This window comes from Erigeron canadensis, chromosome 7 (assembly GCF_010389155.1).
Source record: "Erigeron canadensis isolate Cc75 chromosome 7, C_canadensis_v1, whole genome shotgun sequence".
Taxonomy (NCBI): Eukaryota; Viridiplantae; Streptophyta; class Magnoliopsida; order Asterales; family Asteraceae; genus Erigeron; species Erigeron canadensis.
The window spans coordinates 22014945-22032614 of NC_057767.1; the positions used below are offsets into that span (position 1 = coordinate 22014945).

At 33.2% G+C, this 17670-nt stretch overlaps 1 protein-coding gene across 1 annotated transcript; it reads right to left on the bottom strand.

The window, feature by feature from the left end:
* Positions 1-3032: 3032 nt before the first annotated feature.
* LOC122608089 (3beta-hydroxysteroid-dehydrogenase/decarboxylase-like) lies at positions 3033-8570 on the bottom strand. Its single transcript, XM_043781175.1, has 12 exons — positions 8393-8570; positions 7640-7729; positions 7371-7504; positions 7059-7229; positions 6627-6752; positions 6183-6262; positions 5356-5554; positions 5062-5167; positions 4453-4627; positions 4056-4212; positions 3433-3499; positions 3033-3322 (listed from the first exon to the last, which is right to left on the bottom strand). Exons 1-12 carry the CDS (start codon positions 8553-8555, stop codon positions 3216-3218), a joined length of 1575 nt encoding a protein of 524 aa, XP_043637110.1. The 5' UTR covers positions 8556-8570; the 3' UTR covers positions 3033-3215.
* Positions 8571-17670: the final 9100 nt, after the last annotated feature.

Sequence of the window (17670 nt, forward strand, 5' to 3'; positions counted from 1 at the left end):
AACCGATTCCTAATCGGTTAACCGGTAATCGATTTTATTTTTAAATTTAATCGATTAATTATATATTATAACTCCCAACTAATATTAGATGGGTGCTGAAGACACCTCTATGTCAATGGTGAGAGTACTTTGCAATACTATCCCTTAATCTGGACGTGACCAGTTTAGAGTGAGTAGTGTACCAGGTTAACTGAAATGTTACTTATTAAGGTGACAGACAGAATAAGTAAATACAATGCAATAATGTAACTGACAAGTAAGAAAATATGGTGAGACAATATGCAATTTTCAAGTGTATTTTATTTATTTATTGTTAAATAAAATACAAGGTTGTTGCGGAACCAAGATAATACAAAGATGTAAATATCCTAACAACCTATGAAATACAATTGATGTATACTTGGAAATTCTCCTAACAATCGAAACACTTAAAGTTGTGAAATGTTCCTTTTTACGATTGAGAGAATATTGCACAAGTTCACCAATATTGCAGAATGTATGTGTTTGCAAAGTTGTTGAAATGCTTGGGCAAGGACCTCTATTTAAAGTCAAAGTATGAACATTGGGATCTCAACTTCGACGTACAAATATGGTTGACAGCACACAAAAGTATTAGTAAATAATCCTTTGTGTGTGCTAAATAAAGTAAGACAAAAGGTTACTTTATTCAACCACTCTACATCTTTGCACTTTTATCCACAGACAAGATTATTGTCCGGTTAAAAGGATGTTGTGTAAAAGGTCCTCCTCGTAATCAGTGTAAAGCTTTGTAAAGGCATTTACACTGGAGGATTCTCCAGTTGATTGATCTCGCAGAATGTCAACTGAGCTTCGCTGTCATTGTCATTCTCTTTCTTCCATTTGTTGTCTTCGACTTCAATTGGAATGTCTTCAGGTATATGTCTTTAGATCTCAACTGGAGGAAGTCGTCAGTTGCATAAACTGTACATTGCAACTGGACTTCAAATATTTCGGACAATTCTTCATGCTCTCCAGATGTAACTGGAGAGATCCAGTTTTCAGCACAACTGGACCTAACATATATATATATTGGGATTGTTTCCTATTTTATACTTACCAGTGGTGATTATTATACCCAATTTAGCACCGATCGATTCACAAAATCACAATTGCCAAATAAAAAACCCAATTTAGCACTGATTTATTCACAAAATCACAATTGCCAAATAAAAACCCAAATAATCAATGGAATGTAAGTTTTGAACTAATATATACATTCAATCATATTACACACATCATCATCTATCTACACATCACACACACACATACCTGTAAACCCATCGTCGGGAAATCACCATCACCGGAAACCCGTCGTCGTTGCCTATCTTTTTCTTGATTTCACCGGAAAATCACCATCTATATCAAGTAACCGATGACGATGGGTTTCTGCTTTCTTTCTTTTCCTTTTCCGGTTAGATGACGATGATGATGACTATGGGTAATCAAGCAGCCGATTTCATGGGTTAAATGACGATGAGCACGTAGTTATTCTGCTTTCTTTCTTTTCCTTTCTAATTTTGCTTTTTCTTTCCTCTTTTTTTCTTTTGGACTTGTGGTTGTGGTTGCGTTTGGTGAGATATTTATATTTGGTCTCAGTCGGTTTAAAAAAAAACCAAATAAGTTAACCGGTATCGGTTAACCGGTTATTATTAATCGGAACCGATTACACCGGTTAAGGTTTTTCCAAACACAAACCGGTTATTAACCTGTACCGGTTAACCGTAATCGGTTTTTTTTTTTTTTTTAAATAACCGATTTCGGTTACTAAAAAAAATAACTGAAATCGGTTAACTGGTATTTGCACCTCTACTAACACCCAATCTTAATAAATATACATTAATGGTTTCTCCTTCAGATGTTATGCCAGTTAAATTTTAATGACTCAAACCCAGGCCCAATAAATCTAAGCCCAATACTTTGATTAAGATACAAGTATATAAAAGGCAAAAATTCATTAAAAAAAAAAGTAATATTTTTACCAAAATTTTTTATAAAAGGAAGCTATTTAATTTTCGTTTGTTTAAAGAATCTCATTTTTAAAAATTTCGTGATAAAAGGAGCGTTGTTAGTTTATAACATGAGAGCTATCCGTTAAGTGCCATCTCACTCCTGCCACTTTATCAATTTGTCAGGATAGAGCAAGAACACAACCACCTTGGTTTGTTCACAGCAAAGAATATGATGATGAAAGGTGATGATTCCACCGCAGAGCTTAGACGAATCCTTGGTTTGACTTTGTCTAATTAAGCTATAGCTAGGATGAATTCTATATGTTGGTTATTTTACTTTTATCAATTGTTACATATAAACCACCGGGTTAAACTCCAGTGATCAGGGGCGTTTCACTAAACCTGCTATGCGGGTCTCCAGGGGAGTTTACTCCAAGGTCTCGAGTTCAAGTCTTGATAGGTTCTCCTCGACGGTATTTTCCAATAAAGGAGGTGGTATGGTGATAAAGGCTATTTAAAATTCGCTTAGTGCGGAACCCTTTCGTTGTGCCATTAGCACACATCATACACGTATAAGGTAAAATTCAATTGTTAAAAAAAATTGTTTTTTTACATATATATTTTGCTTTTAATATCAAGTTAATATGTTACTAGAATATTGGTGGGTGGGAGATATGGTTCTTTGAAGCTTGTATATGTTTCATGTAGAAGGTAAAAAAAACACGTGTGTTAATTGTTCATTTAAGTTTTCACTTTGTTTGAATTTGGAAACCAAATAATTGGTTCCTATTTTGGAGTTTTGTATAGAAAGCAAGTATTGTTTCAGTTTACAATTGTTCAGGATGAGTCTTGTGTCGTTTACAATTGCTTTTTAATGAATAAATCGTGTTTAAAATGTAAATATAATTTTTATCACATCAACCTGAACAAGTTATTCCTTCCAATTTAGGTTTTATTAAACGAATTTGGGATTGAGAAAATTACGGTTCTTGGGTTTTGGGGGGAAGAAAAAGGCAGGGAGAGAGAAATGTAAAAAGAAAAATACATATATTTTTTGTTATAAAAACCGATTTAAATTGTTGCATGTATCGAGTGTCATAAGAGTGTTATATTTTATGAACAAACGGATTATATACCCACAACTCCACAAGTTCAAAATTTTGTTAGATTTACGTCACCTGAGAACATAATAACTCTGCATAAGTATCCCAAGTAGTTAAACTGCTCATGTTTCTTCATAAAAGTTTAAGGATTTGACAAGCGTCCAATTGGGAGAACCTTTAGAAGAAATCCATTGATTTCATCTTCCTTTCGCTCATATATGTAGAACGCGATAAAGGCCAACGGAAGCACTGCAGACAAGAATGCATATGATGATTGAGGCTTAGAGAAAAAACCGAAAACTGGGAGCATGTTCAAGTTATAAAACATTTAAAAATATCATTAAGTGTAAGTTACCAACCTTTTGAGAAGAAAGTTTGCAGTGACAAGGATCCGATGAACGCAATGATGGAGAGTGATACTGCGGTCTGTTTATCAGAAAAAGCAAGAAAATTAAGTTCGCTAGATACTTCAAAGACTAAAACGTAATGAAATTTGGAAACACACATTCAATATGGAGGGGAGGGGGGGAGTAGGCTTTCCTCTTGATGCAAATGACAGGTTAAAGCTATATAGATTTTTTGGTTTCTAAAAGTCCTGATAAGTAACAAATAATGATATGCTTTTGAGGTTAAATTACATAATTACATAGAAATCAAAGGTTGTTTATACCCTCTATGTGCCATAGACATCAATTAGAGGTTAACTTCTGACTGTCTACATCATAGGCCTTGCATATCAGTGGTGGGTATTTTTGTTGTCGTATATAAGTATATTACTATTATTACTATGTTCTATCTCTGATGGGTCAAATGGGTAATCTAGGTTGAAAATTTCCAGGAAGTATTTTTTTTTTGCTGGAGAACGTTTTTGAGCGTCGACCCAATCAGATTAAACCTGCCTATTTAGCTACTTCTAGGTCTGCACAGTAATAACAATGTACTTAACTGGATGAAAATTATGGGGTGTACATTTTGGAAGTACCTTGAAAAATAGCACCGAGTCACTCCCACGAGAAATAGATCTAAAACTATCTGCTGCAGAACTCCATAAGGAAATCACTGATAAAGAAATTTCGCGCGCCATACTATCTGTATATTGGAAGTTAGATTCTGCAATTTTATCAATTGAATAACCCATCCTGCAAAGAGGATACCATGCTTAGAAGTTAGAAATCCCTATTAATATTTCTCTATCAAATTTTCATATATCATGTTTTGCACACCCGAGTGAACTGAGCCATGGCATCAGTATATAGAAAGCTACAGTAGTTAAGTCTGGTCCAGGAATAAAAAAAGATAAACGGCATTCGTAAGCCATGAACCAAGCTCGAGTCAAGTTCAAGCTAATCCCAAGTCAGTTAATGAAAGTGGAAACTTACAACTTATCAGGCAACTTCCCGTGGATAAACAAAAAGACCGACGCAATGATGAAGACCTTTGAAATTGCAGTAATCATGGTATTTCCAGGTAATACAAAACAGACATAGAATGCAAACAAAGCTAGCATGGCACTGAGTGTCAACTTTATATCCTTCCATAGAAATATGTCGGCAACTGCAAATCATGGCATTAGAAATGTGAGGCTCGGCATCATGAATTAAAATTCAACAATGACCAAACCACAAGTTTGCTACATCTCATTTTATAAGAAAAGTGACCTAACTATGATTTGAAGTTAGACAAAGTAAAAGAAATGCAGTAATATAGAGCAACCATTCCGATTCAAGGAACTCTTTTTTCTCATATATGTAAAAGGCTAGCAAAATTCAAATAGCATATAATTATGTAACTATCATATTCTTTTTCTTTTTATTTTGTTGTTAATTATGGGTGTCCTACTCAAGCAGACTCTCAAGAGCTGGATCGATTTGCGAGTCAGTAGGTGAACCTCTATGGCCACTAGGTGCTCTAGTTAAGCATAATGACAATACTAGCTAAAAGATTATAAAACATCGTTATACACTTATATTCATTATTATCATTCATACCCATTCCGCCTCCAAGACATATAGAAGCCTTAGAAGGCCCTTTCCTTCTAAGGAAAGCTTCAACACTCAGATCAGAAAATGATTCAATAGTTCTTTTAAGACCCTCCTGCAGCGAGCAAACTTCTCTATCAAGAAAATTCCAAACAAGATAGAATTGTTATCCACAAATCCATCATACATAAGTTTTCTACATTGAAAATAATTTAGTGCAAGGATACAAATAGTTGAAATAGAAAAAACTGTGAATTACCCTGCTAAAGTTCAAATATAAATATCCTTCGATAATGAGAGAACCTGAAGGGGCACGATAGGTCTGTAACCTAGACGATCAGTTGCTTTGAAAGAGCTAAACGTTCGGTGGCAACTTAGGAGTGTGATTCTTGAAGGTGTCAGCTGTGGTACCTTCATACCATATGGTGCCAACAAGTGATATATACGCTTAACCAAATGTGCAATCAGCATCATAACAAAGGCAGGAATCTTGATTTTTGGCCTGCAAACTACATTATATTAGAAAGAACTAGTTTTCAAGATCCAGAAGACCTTTTCCTTTGATATACTGAAAAATTAGACTTAATTATAGAGCAGATACTTAATTAGGAATGAATTTCTGTAACCTAAACAATTGTTGGAAATCAATTTGTCAACTTGTTGTCTCAATTGTATTTTTAAAAAGCCTAGTGCTGATGTGTTGGAAAATAGTAAGTTACAGTCCAGGCTTATGAATGGATAAATTAGGAAAAGTTTACTCTATATTAGAATGGGTCAGATGGAAGAGGAAAACCGGTAGCGACAATAGAATTACCACAAATAAGCATCACCATTTGTGTTGATAAATATAATCCTCCCATTACCGCAATTCATAGGGGCACTAGCAAATTACTAATAGAAAGAATAAAAAACGGAGTCTAAAAAATCTAAATGTCTCAGCCAAAAAAGTCCAAAAGCAGCGCTATATTACTATAAACACACAATACTGAAGATCAAAGAACTACATATGCATGCCGCCAAACGGTTCATGTATGCGGAAGAACTAGAAGCGAAATGCAATTTATGCATCTAGATTCATCTAGTATTAAGTTTTAAGACAATCTTCATTCATAAAGCATTTAAAAGAATACCTTTCATAGCCAAGGCCAGCAAGAATGAGGGATATGAACTCCCAAAACCTTATTGGCTCCATGTTAGTTATGAAATAAGCCTGGAATATAAACATGAATAGGGAAGACCTTAGACATGAATTCATAAACTCTTCACATTTGTCTCAGAAAGTAATTGAACCCACAACCACTTGGTTATTAGGACCCTTAGATATACCTTGGATATGCATATTCCAAAAACCGTCAAATCAAACATTATAGGGTCAAATAAAATCAGTCATATCACATCTGTAAAAAGAGAAACACGGAATGGGCCTTGACAACCCAACTTCATTTTAACAACCATTGGACAGTACTAATAACGGGAGTTAATCTACCCAGATGTACCGGGTCATAAAGCATACCATTGAAGTTGTAGTTCAGTTTAGATATTTTATATAGTAGCAGAAGAAATATAGGTATTACCTCGCCTGCAGCTCTTTTAGAGACGGTACCGCCTGATGCAAGAGCTCTTTCAGCGCATACATGGGCATGTGCAACATTTTCAACATAAGTGAAATCATACATGTTCTTTCCGTTCCCAATTATAAACTGCTAGTTCAAATTTCAAAAAGGAAGTGTAGTTTTAGTGTGTATTACAATTAAACCAGACCAGTTTTAGATAGTGAAGAAACTGTAGAACGCTATCCATAAAACCATCAACAAAATTACCAAGAAATATACTGGTTGAATGAATGAAAATATTATCTGTAGGTTACTTAACCATCTAACAGACAATTATGAAACAGAAATATGAATAACAACAGAAAACTACTACATTGCAAACCACCACTGGCCCATTAATAGACACATGATTATGTGGCATAACTTCAGAGAGTTAGAAAGAAAAGCCATTACCTTTGATTTGCCTGCCCTTGCTGCGGCAACTAGTGATGGAACAAACAATCTATCACCAGGACCAAAAATGCTACTAGGACGGATACAGCATGTCAAAAGTCCATTCATACCATTAGCCTTAATAACTAATGCCTCTCCTTCAGCTTTAGTTGAGGAATAGGAATCAATGTGCTGCAACAGTTGTCAAATGTGATTTTTTTGTAAAATCTTAAATATATATGATGAGTTTTCTTTAAGCATAAAGTTGTTTACGAAGATTAGACATAATACTCAATCAAGTCATCATATAGTTTTTTTTTTATATCAAAGTACCTTAGCAGGATATGGCAATCCTTCAACCCCATTAAATATTCCATGTGACCCGTCAAATATTACACTCGGAGAACTAGTATAGATAAGCCTTTTCACATTTAGCACAGTACAAGCATCAATTATGTTCTTTGTTCCTATAGATCAAACAACAAAAAAAAAAACTAAACTGCATATGACAACAGAAGAAAATTCATTAAGAACTCTTCAATAATTTTGATTTAGTCATTAAAATTCCTTACAAATCAAACATAAAATATGAAAAGAATTACCATGCACATTGACTGAATAATGTAGCTGGTGGTTATTGATTGAAGAATCTGGAGCAGCCATATGAAAAACTACTTCCACTCCATCACAAGCTTCAAAATGTGATCATAATACAAAACAATCATTGAAATGTGCACATGAAATAGTAATTCGAGTAGCTACTAATGTCACGTTTGGTAACATCGCATTGAATATATCTATATCTATATCTATATCTATATCTATATCTATATCTATACTATATTATAAAGCAGATTCTCTCTAGATTTTCAACATTGAACTTGAAATTTTCAATATTGATTTTAAATACTTCTCCAAAATGCCCTTCCTATCTGTTCTATATTTATCTAAAATAACTATCATACCTTTTCTCTCTCCTCAAATTTCAACCAATCATCTTTTTCATCTCTCCTCCATAAATCATTTATTCCTCCAATTCATTCAAAATCTTTTATCTCAAAAACCGTACATTGATAAATTATAAAAATTGTATGGGTGTTCTTAAAATTTCATGCTCTTTCATTAGAGATGTCATTCGATATACTTTCGACAAATTTTTAAATCCGAGGACGGAGCCCGTACAGCTAAAACATTTGACTATCATACTGTATGACATATCAACTCCTATAACCTATTATACTCTATGACCTAGGTATCACCCCATCATCTCACTGCTGCAACGCGCGGGTACTTGCTTTCGTGTATATATATATATATATATATTTGATTGAAATGTAGTACGTCAATAACACTACCTTTATAGACTTGAGATTTGTTTCGAAGATCCATACATACATACTCAGCGCGACCCGAGTGTAAAGCTTCTCCAAGATGTCCATTCTCCTCATCAATTTCAAGTTGGATATTAAGACCCATATCAGCTATTCTAACAGCGTATATATCATAGCGTATAAGCATATCCACTAAATGTCTAGCTGCAAAGCCTCTTCCCCCAGTCACAAGACACCAACGCTCTTCTTCATCGACCATTTCTATTGATATCGTCTGCCCCTATGTCCACTTAAGTAAAAACAATAAAAAAAAATTATTGAATTAACCATCTCTTCGTAAAACATAAAATTACATATCGATCAATGTCGGATCTCCTGCTGCACGTTAATTTAACATATAGGATCAAAATAATCACATTACATAACCACTGATTATCGATAGAACGACATGATTGATTTGTACCTGTGGAAAAATTAAGGTTTGTCGGATGATAAAATATAATCACAATGTAATATACCGTCCTTCTTGTTTTATGTCATAATAGCGAGGGTTACACATTTAGTGGAAAAATTTATATATCTATTGATCATAAAACCATTGATTTCTTCTTATAATTAATAACCTTCTTAAATTTTGATTTAGAAGGGTTTGGTTTTGTAGGAAGAAACCAGAAAATACAGTTGTTTATAATCGGGGTGATTATTTATGTATGGCTTTTTTTTTGGTCTAACTGAAAAATCTATATATTTAATAACTTGTTAATTAAAAAAGTGACTTTCACAATTATGTTTATATGTTGCATGCATGAATGAATTATACAATAAACATAATCACATTATGCATATAATTTTTTCCTATCATTTTTCTTAGTTTTAAGGATTTTATAATTAATTTAAAAAGTCTTTTATTTCAAAAACTATAAAATACTAGTTCATTTAACCACTTAGTAATTACTTAGGGCTAGTGGTCACCAGTCGTTACTTTCCAGTAAAGGTTTTGGGTTCAAGTCATCAAAGACAAACTTGAAATAATCAAAGGATTATTAAGTGGTTAAAATTCACCTGGACATTAACCTAGCTGAAGGATTAATGGACACTAGCATAACCGAGTGATTAGGGATTAGTACATGGGATTTGAGGGTTTCATCCCATTATTTTTTTTTAGTTTAAAGTCATTCACATTTAAATATACGAGCGTAAGTACCTGCGCATTGCGGCGGTGAGATGGTGGGATGATAGGTCATAAAGTGTGATAGCCAAAGGCCTTAACCGTACATGTTCCATCCTCGGATTTAAAAATTCGTCGAAAGTATATTGAATGATATCTCTAATGAAATAGCATGAAATTTTAAGAACACCCATATAATTTTTATAATTTACCGATGTACAGTTTGTGAGATAAAAAAATTTGAATGAAGTGGATGAGTAAATGCTTTATGAAGGAGAGAGAAAAAAGATGATTGGTTGATAATTGCGGAGAGAAAAAATGTATTTGGTAATATATAATTGATAGAAGGGTATTTTAGGGAAATAAATGTTGAAACTTAAAATTTTAGACAAAAGGAATCTGCTTTATAATATAACAAGAGCAAGTACCCAAATCTGCTTTATGATCGACTTGCATACATGTGATCATAGCAATATTCGAGCACATGTGATCAAGAATCCAAATCTTCACATAATTATATAACGGATGATAATTCATGCTCCACACAATTATAAACTTCAAAATTACACATAAGTTATTCAGAAAACAATCAAAAAACAATTTTCATGAAAAGAATAATCATCGGTTGGGCTTGATTTGAAAAGTTATCAAAAAAAAGTTCTCAATTTAACTTTACCATATATATATATATATATATATACCAAAATCCGTATGATGTGTCAAAATATATCTTTCATATATATATATGATGTTTATTTTGTATCTTTCTTGTACAAATTAGAATGAAAGATATATTTTGACACATCATACGGATTCTGGTGTAGTAGCCTTTCTATCCTCAAATCTTTTAGAACACTAGACAACTTATGATGGTCCTTTTTGAGTTACATTGATGGTGTCTCTTTGCATATGATTTCTAAATTACATAGTTGCTTTCTTCTTAAGGATTTAACTTAAAATTTTGTTTTATTCATATTAAGATGCGATGCTCAACAAACTGAGAGGTAATTTTGTGTCGGTGGAAAAAGTCTGAAGTTTTAGATTCGAAAGAGTAGACAACTGTAATTGCTTGCTTATAGTTTCAAAGATAATCTCTGACATAGGATAGTTTACGATATTTGGATTAGTTTACGAGTAGAGTACGTTTGCTTTAAGTTATTCATGTCTGTTTGCTCGCTATTATTTATATATAACAATTCTTGAAGGCTTAGCTACACTAACATGCTGATATGACGTTAGGTATTTTGTCTTTTTTTTATTCGATTGTATACGTTTAGAGTTTCTTATTTTTAACATTTAACTTTTAGATTTTTAATTTTAGTCTAGCTTTTTGAAAACTACTTAAGTTTTAGATTCTTAACTTTAGTATCACTTTTTTATATAAAATTAAGTATAATTTACTAACGTTAGGTTTTAACTTTAATCATCAAATATTTTTTTTTTTTACTTTTGATCTTTTATTTTAAAACATCTAACTTTACCATTTTTTTATTTCTTATTTTTACCACTTAACTTTTGAATTTTTTTTTCTTTAGTCTAACTTTACTTTTATAGCTTTTAATTTTCTATATCTATTTTAAGGCTGTTAATTTTTACTATCAAACTATTGGTTTTAGCCACCTATTTTTTTAGTTTCTACCCCTTTAGTAGCTTTAAGCGTCCAAACTTTTACGTAATATTGTATGTATGTTTGCATGACGCAGCGATGATCCCGGGGAAATGCCGCAACGCCCGGGGTAAAAAAAAACTAGTTATTTGATAAAATGCACAACATTGGCGTCATTGTTTTATGCCCTTGAAAATCATCAAATTTCATATAACTTAGAGGGAGAGGAGTCATGCCTCTCAAATTCCACCAATTAAATACCTCCAATTCAATTTTCCTTTTTAACCCTCCTAACCATCCCTCCCAACCATTTTCAATGACATTCATGACCTTCTCAACCCTCCCAAATTTTTTATTATTTTTTATTTTCATTTAATTTAATCAAACATTTATAACAAAAACACAATAACTTTAAACTTTATTCATAATAACAATAAACATCTACAATCTTAAACAAAATGTAATTTTTATACTATAAAATTATGGTCTAAACTTAAATTGTTCAAACTAGAAGAACTATTTTATAAGCATATATAAGCTCAGGGACCTAAGATGCAAATTTAAAACTTGCTTTTGACTATGTTCATTTTCCCCAAAATCCATATGAAAAATATATATACTTATATGGCCGGTTGTTTGTATACTGATCCGTGATTAGATTAAAAGTGAGGGGTGATGGATGTTTTGTGATTGTTCGTTGGCGGTTTCTCGAAGGTAGGGTTCTAGCCTCTTTACGCCAATCGAACGGGACGTATGTGTATGAATAATTTATGTTGTGAAGATGATTGGGTAATGTCGCAATGACTATGTTGTGTGTTTGTTGAGATCTTTTCCCGCCCCTTATATAGGGACTTTGCTTAGAGTCGTCTAGGGTTTTTCCCCATTTCGCGGTTGACTTCTAACTTTCTTAGTCTAGCCATGCTTATTAATAGGAACAAATCTCCTATATATAGGAAATTGATTTTATGGTTTTAATTCTTCCTGATGCCATTGTTACGGACGATCCTTCGGGTTGCAGGTGGTACCGCTGGGTGGGTACACCATCACCGACCGTGTATATATAAAAAGCTGAGAGATTATTATTATTATTATTATTATTATTATTATTATTATGTTGAAAACGGTCACTAGAATGGCTGGACACCACCACCTGCACGCTCCCCCACTCACCTCAACGTCTCTTTCCTTCTTAACCCTCGCAGGGCTTAAAGCACGTCGACCTCTATGCCGCCGGGATGCCGTCTTGATGGCGGCGGTGTTTGTTCAACGGGCTTGGCATGCCGCCACCATGCCGATGACCACTCCTCTCCTCCTTATATATTATCTTTTGCCACATTATGATTGTCACAAACAAAAAAGACCATTGTTATAATCAAGTATAATAGAGTATACTTTTAAAGTTATAAAAGATTGATCATGAATTTGGATAGATGCTTTGGTTATCAAACTAAAATATAAAGTGGCAAAATATTATTTTGAGCTTCTGAATCCGTTGTAAATATGTTACTAGTGAAAATTGTAGATTATTGTTTTGAGGCTTATCTAAAACACTCTTTAATTTGCGTAATATTATCAACATGCTATCTTGAGGTTGTCTGGGATGATGAGAAACAATTTGATAATTAATGATTATGCCAAGACCCATGTATCAGTAGCCCAAAAACTCTTACACAATGGTCACATTAAAAAAATGAGTAAAATCTATATATGATTATGATAGGTGTCTTCTTTACAGTTTACTCAACTGTTTTAGCCATAATTCCAAATTCGTTCAAGAATTGTGACATAAAGACCGTCACCCCTCTTTTGGTTTTTGTTTATGGAGAATATGTTGCAACTCATAGACTATATGTAACCAAAATGGGTTACAAGTTTTTTAACTTATTTACTTTGTCAATGTGTTAGAGGTTCATCTCTGGTGAGTGGTGACAATAAAAGAGTTGGAAGAAAATGTTGTGAGAGGAACATCTACTTACAAGCAAGATGAGTAGACTAGACGGATGTTCAACGGTTCATGGTAGTTCTTTTTGTGACCACACCCCGTTGGAACCACATTAAATGTGACTGTCTCTAATCGTTTATTATTCGTGATATGATAATTGACGATAACTGAAATACGAGGTGTAGTAACTATACGATGAGCGTATTTACTCTTAAAGACATATTATAGGGTTTCCCATTAGATGATTAGAACTACGAGGACTTATATTGCACATACTAAACACCAAGAAGCTAAAGTTGTAAATGTTCTCTCTATAAATAGAGAGCTATGTACAAGAATTCTAACTCTAATCTTCCACCTTTTATGTGTGCATTTTCTCTCCCAAAATACTCATATCCCATCTAAATACAATCATCTCGTTTTGGAAACCTGACAATCAATAACAAACGTTCTTGCTCTTACAAGGTCCTTTGGATCAGGTATTATTATTATTATAATCATCATATTTTTATTATGTTTACAATACGAATCATATTTAATCTAACATGTGGTATCATGAGCCAATGGTTCATCTTCGATCTATCGATTCGTATTTGTATTTTATTTGTTTCGTTAATTTTTGGATTATTGAATCTGAAAATATGATTACAAAATTAAGAATTACCTTTTGATCTTAATTTGAATCTTACTTTGCGGCTCATATAAAAAAAAAATAATAAACCGAAACAATATGTTTTGGTTTTCGATTTGAAGCCGCCGAAATAATAAAACAATAACAATGGGTTATGCCCACTTTCAGTATAATTAATGTGAATTTTTTTTACAGTGTGCATAAATTTATTTTTTTTAAGACTGTATTTAAGGTGCATAAATTATTTGTATATTTATCATGAAAATCAGGGAATAAACTTTTAATATACAAGGTACAAGTGTTTTAATACACATTAAATACACCATTTACCTTTTTTTATTTATCAATACCAATTGTTGTTTCCGATGTGGCAAATACAAAAATCTACCGGCAAACTCATATGCATTACAAGAGAATCTAAAAACAAAACAAAAGAGAACCTTTAATTTTTGTTCCATATCTTGTTCACGCATTCCATATATGTCGATTTCCTAATCTGTCGGGTTTCGATCTTAATCTTATTTTTTATCTTCGTTTTTATTTAGTTTTTATTAAATTCGACCTTAATTGTCAATTTTGATTTAGTCTTTATTGAATTCGACGATTTTGATTTAGCCTTTATTGAATTTGACCTTAATTGTCGATTTTGATTTATTATTTATTTAATTCGACCTTATTGCATTATTATATAAGACCTCATATTAAGATTTTGATTTAGCCTTTATTGAATTCGACCTTAATTGTCAATTTTGATTTAGTCTTTATTGAATTCGACTTTAATTGTTGATTTTGATTTAGCCTTTATTGAATTTGACCTTAATTGTTGATTTTGATTTAGTTTTTTTTATTGAATTCGACCTTATTTCATTATTGAATTGGACCTTACTTTAAGACTTTGATTTAGTCTTTATTAAATTCGACATTATTATAAGTAGAACTTTGATTTAGTCTTTATTGAATTCGACCTTAATTGTCGATTTTGATTTAATCTTTATTGAATTTGACCTTAATTGTGGATTTTGATTTAGTCTTTATTGAATTCGACCTTATTTTAAGATTTTGATTTAGTCTTGATTAAATTTGACGTTATTTCAAGTTGAATTTTATTTAGTCTTTATTAAATTCGACATTACTTTATTACATATAATGTCGTTATGTAAAACATGTTGAACTAAATTACTCGATGTTGAACTAAAGTACTCGACCACTTATGTGAATATTACATATAAATGTCATATAAACTGTTTAGGGTCAGATTTTCTATAACTGTGATCGTGAATAAAGATATCACTAACATGAAATTCTGTTGTACACGATAATATTTATATGTTTTGCAGGATCCTGGATTCTACAATCAACATACAGGATATTCTGGAAATGGCTAACGGTCGAAAATGTGTATCAACACTTACGCAACGGGTTTCATGAGAGAGTCAATATGCAATCCCATGGATATCGGAACAGACTAGAAGAATAAACGTGTCAAAGGAGACTCAACGTCTATTTTCCCACTTCAACACGTTGATTAACAAGACGCGGAAGATCCCGGATATTTCGGATAGTTAGTTAGATGTTTACATTATAAATAACAAGTGATTGATCGAAGTCTAGGCACTTAGCATTCAGTACTCACTTGTAATCACACACACTCATTCATTGCTTTACTTTCATAATTTCGATCAAATCACTCACTCATTCATTGTATTGTAATCAACATAAATAATAAAAGAACATAGGAAGGGTCGATTGCATCCTCCCGGGGTATTTTACCTAAGATCACTTAACTGGATCAAGGGTTTTTCCTCATCAACAAAATTCTGGTGTCTTTACTTTTATTTGCATTTCATTAAGATCTTTACTTTTTATTCGTATTTCGTTAAGATTTATACTTTGTTTGGCACTATTTTACATTATCTTCAACCGTTTTCTTATTTACTCAAAGTATTTCGATCTCAAAGATCATTTCGAACTCGTTTCTAGAACAAACTCTTAGTTTAATTATTTTTGATAAAAAAACTTTTCTTTTTATTTGAAGATCCTTGAACACAAAACCCCACTTACAAATCTTCGGTTCATTAGTTGTCTAAAATCCTTTCTAAAATTATCTTAGCTAATTTTTGACCGAAACAATTTGGCGCCCACCGTGGGGCAAAAAGGTGTTTTTGTAATTTGATCACATTATCTTAATCCTAATTTCAAGAGTTTTTTACCGAATTAATTCGCTAAGAATGTCGACCTCCCAAAATGCTTCTTCTGCTGTTTCTGGATCTACAACTTTGAAGAATTTAATTAATAAAATCTACAAAAAGTAATAATAACAGGAACACTGGAAAAGCTATTGATGATTCATCTGCAGGATCTGATCCAATTGGTCCGATGCCTAAGGAGCCGGAACCCTATTTCGATCCATTTGCAGGATCACAGGTAAGAACTAATCATGGCGAAACTAACGCTAACCCAGATGTTGCTTCCATGATTAAAGGTTTGCAGGCACAATTAGCAACAGCAAAACCAGAATTAGATTCGATATTCTGGAGTCTAGAATGATAGGAAGCGGGAGCCAACGATCTAGAAGTCAAGAAGTCAGAATTCATGACTTAGAGGCTCCAGAGAATTCACCTGCAATTAATAGGAGTGTCAAATTTGAAAGAACCAGTACTCAAGGAGCGTCGGCATCTCAATCATTGGGTCATTTATTCTGTACTCCTCCTACAAAACCCGGATCTGCTTCCTTCTTTTACGGAGGAAATAGTTCAAATAATAACAACAATAACACATATAATGAACAAACTCCCCCGTCTTCTACGGTTACTCCAGGTTTGACTAATTCCCCTCTTAATTATGAAAATAATGCTAACGGTATGCAGGACAATGTGGCAAATGCGTATTTAGCGAGGGAGTTGCAGAAAATCAAGGAACTAATCTCAACATTGTCAGGAGCAGCCCTGGAGTGGTTATTAAATTTACCAAATGGATCTATTACTTCTTTTGCACATTTAGTTAATCAGTTTAATTTACAATTTTCTTGTAGTAGACTTTTTGAAAAGATAACGAGTGATCTTTATCAAGTCACTCAAAAGAATAATGAATCTTTGAAAGAATTTCTCAACAGATTTACTAGGGAATCTCTGCAGATTCCAAAATTAGACATGAACACAGCAGTTCAAGCTCTGAAGATGGGATTAAGCAAAGATTCTTTATATTATCAGGATCTTGTTATGACACCTTGCAGGTCACTTGACGAAGCAAGAAATCGTGCTTTGAGGTTCATCAGATTGGAAGAAGACGAAATACTGAGAAAGAAGATGGAGACACCATCAACATATGATCGTCCAAATAGGAGAACAGAAACTCCCATATTCCGACCAAGCAGAAACAAGCCATATACGAGAGCTGTGCAACAAAATACAGTCGAGAGGCCTAGAAGTTGTCAATATCCTGACTTATCTAAATATTGTTTCCCTGTTGATGTTGCAGGAATAGTAGCAGCAATGAAGAATCTTGGGGACAAAGTCAGATGGCCTCCCAAGAATCCTAAGAATGATGCAAACAAAGACAAGTCAAGATGGCATGCCTATCATGAAGATTTTGGGCATACTACTGAAGAGTGTTTTGCTTTCAGGAGAGAAGTCAGGATACTCCTTGGCATGGGATATGTAACAGAACTATTTGGCAAAAAGAAGGCTCAAGATATCGATATTAAAGATTTGGGCAAGCAGATTCAACAACAGCCAGCGAGACCCAAATCACCTCCAACTAATGCTAGAATTATTAATTATATTTTAGGTGGATCGGAAGTATGTGGTACATCCTATTCGGCAGCAAAGAGGAATGCAAAGGAAGCTAAATCAGAAAAAGGAGAAAAGCCACTGCAGAAATCCAATGTGCTACGAATGGATAAAGTGACTTTTGAAGAGCATGATATGGAAAGCGTCCAGGATCCTCACCACGATGG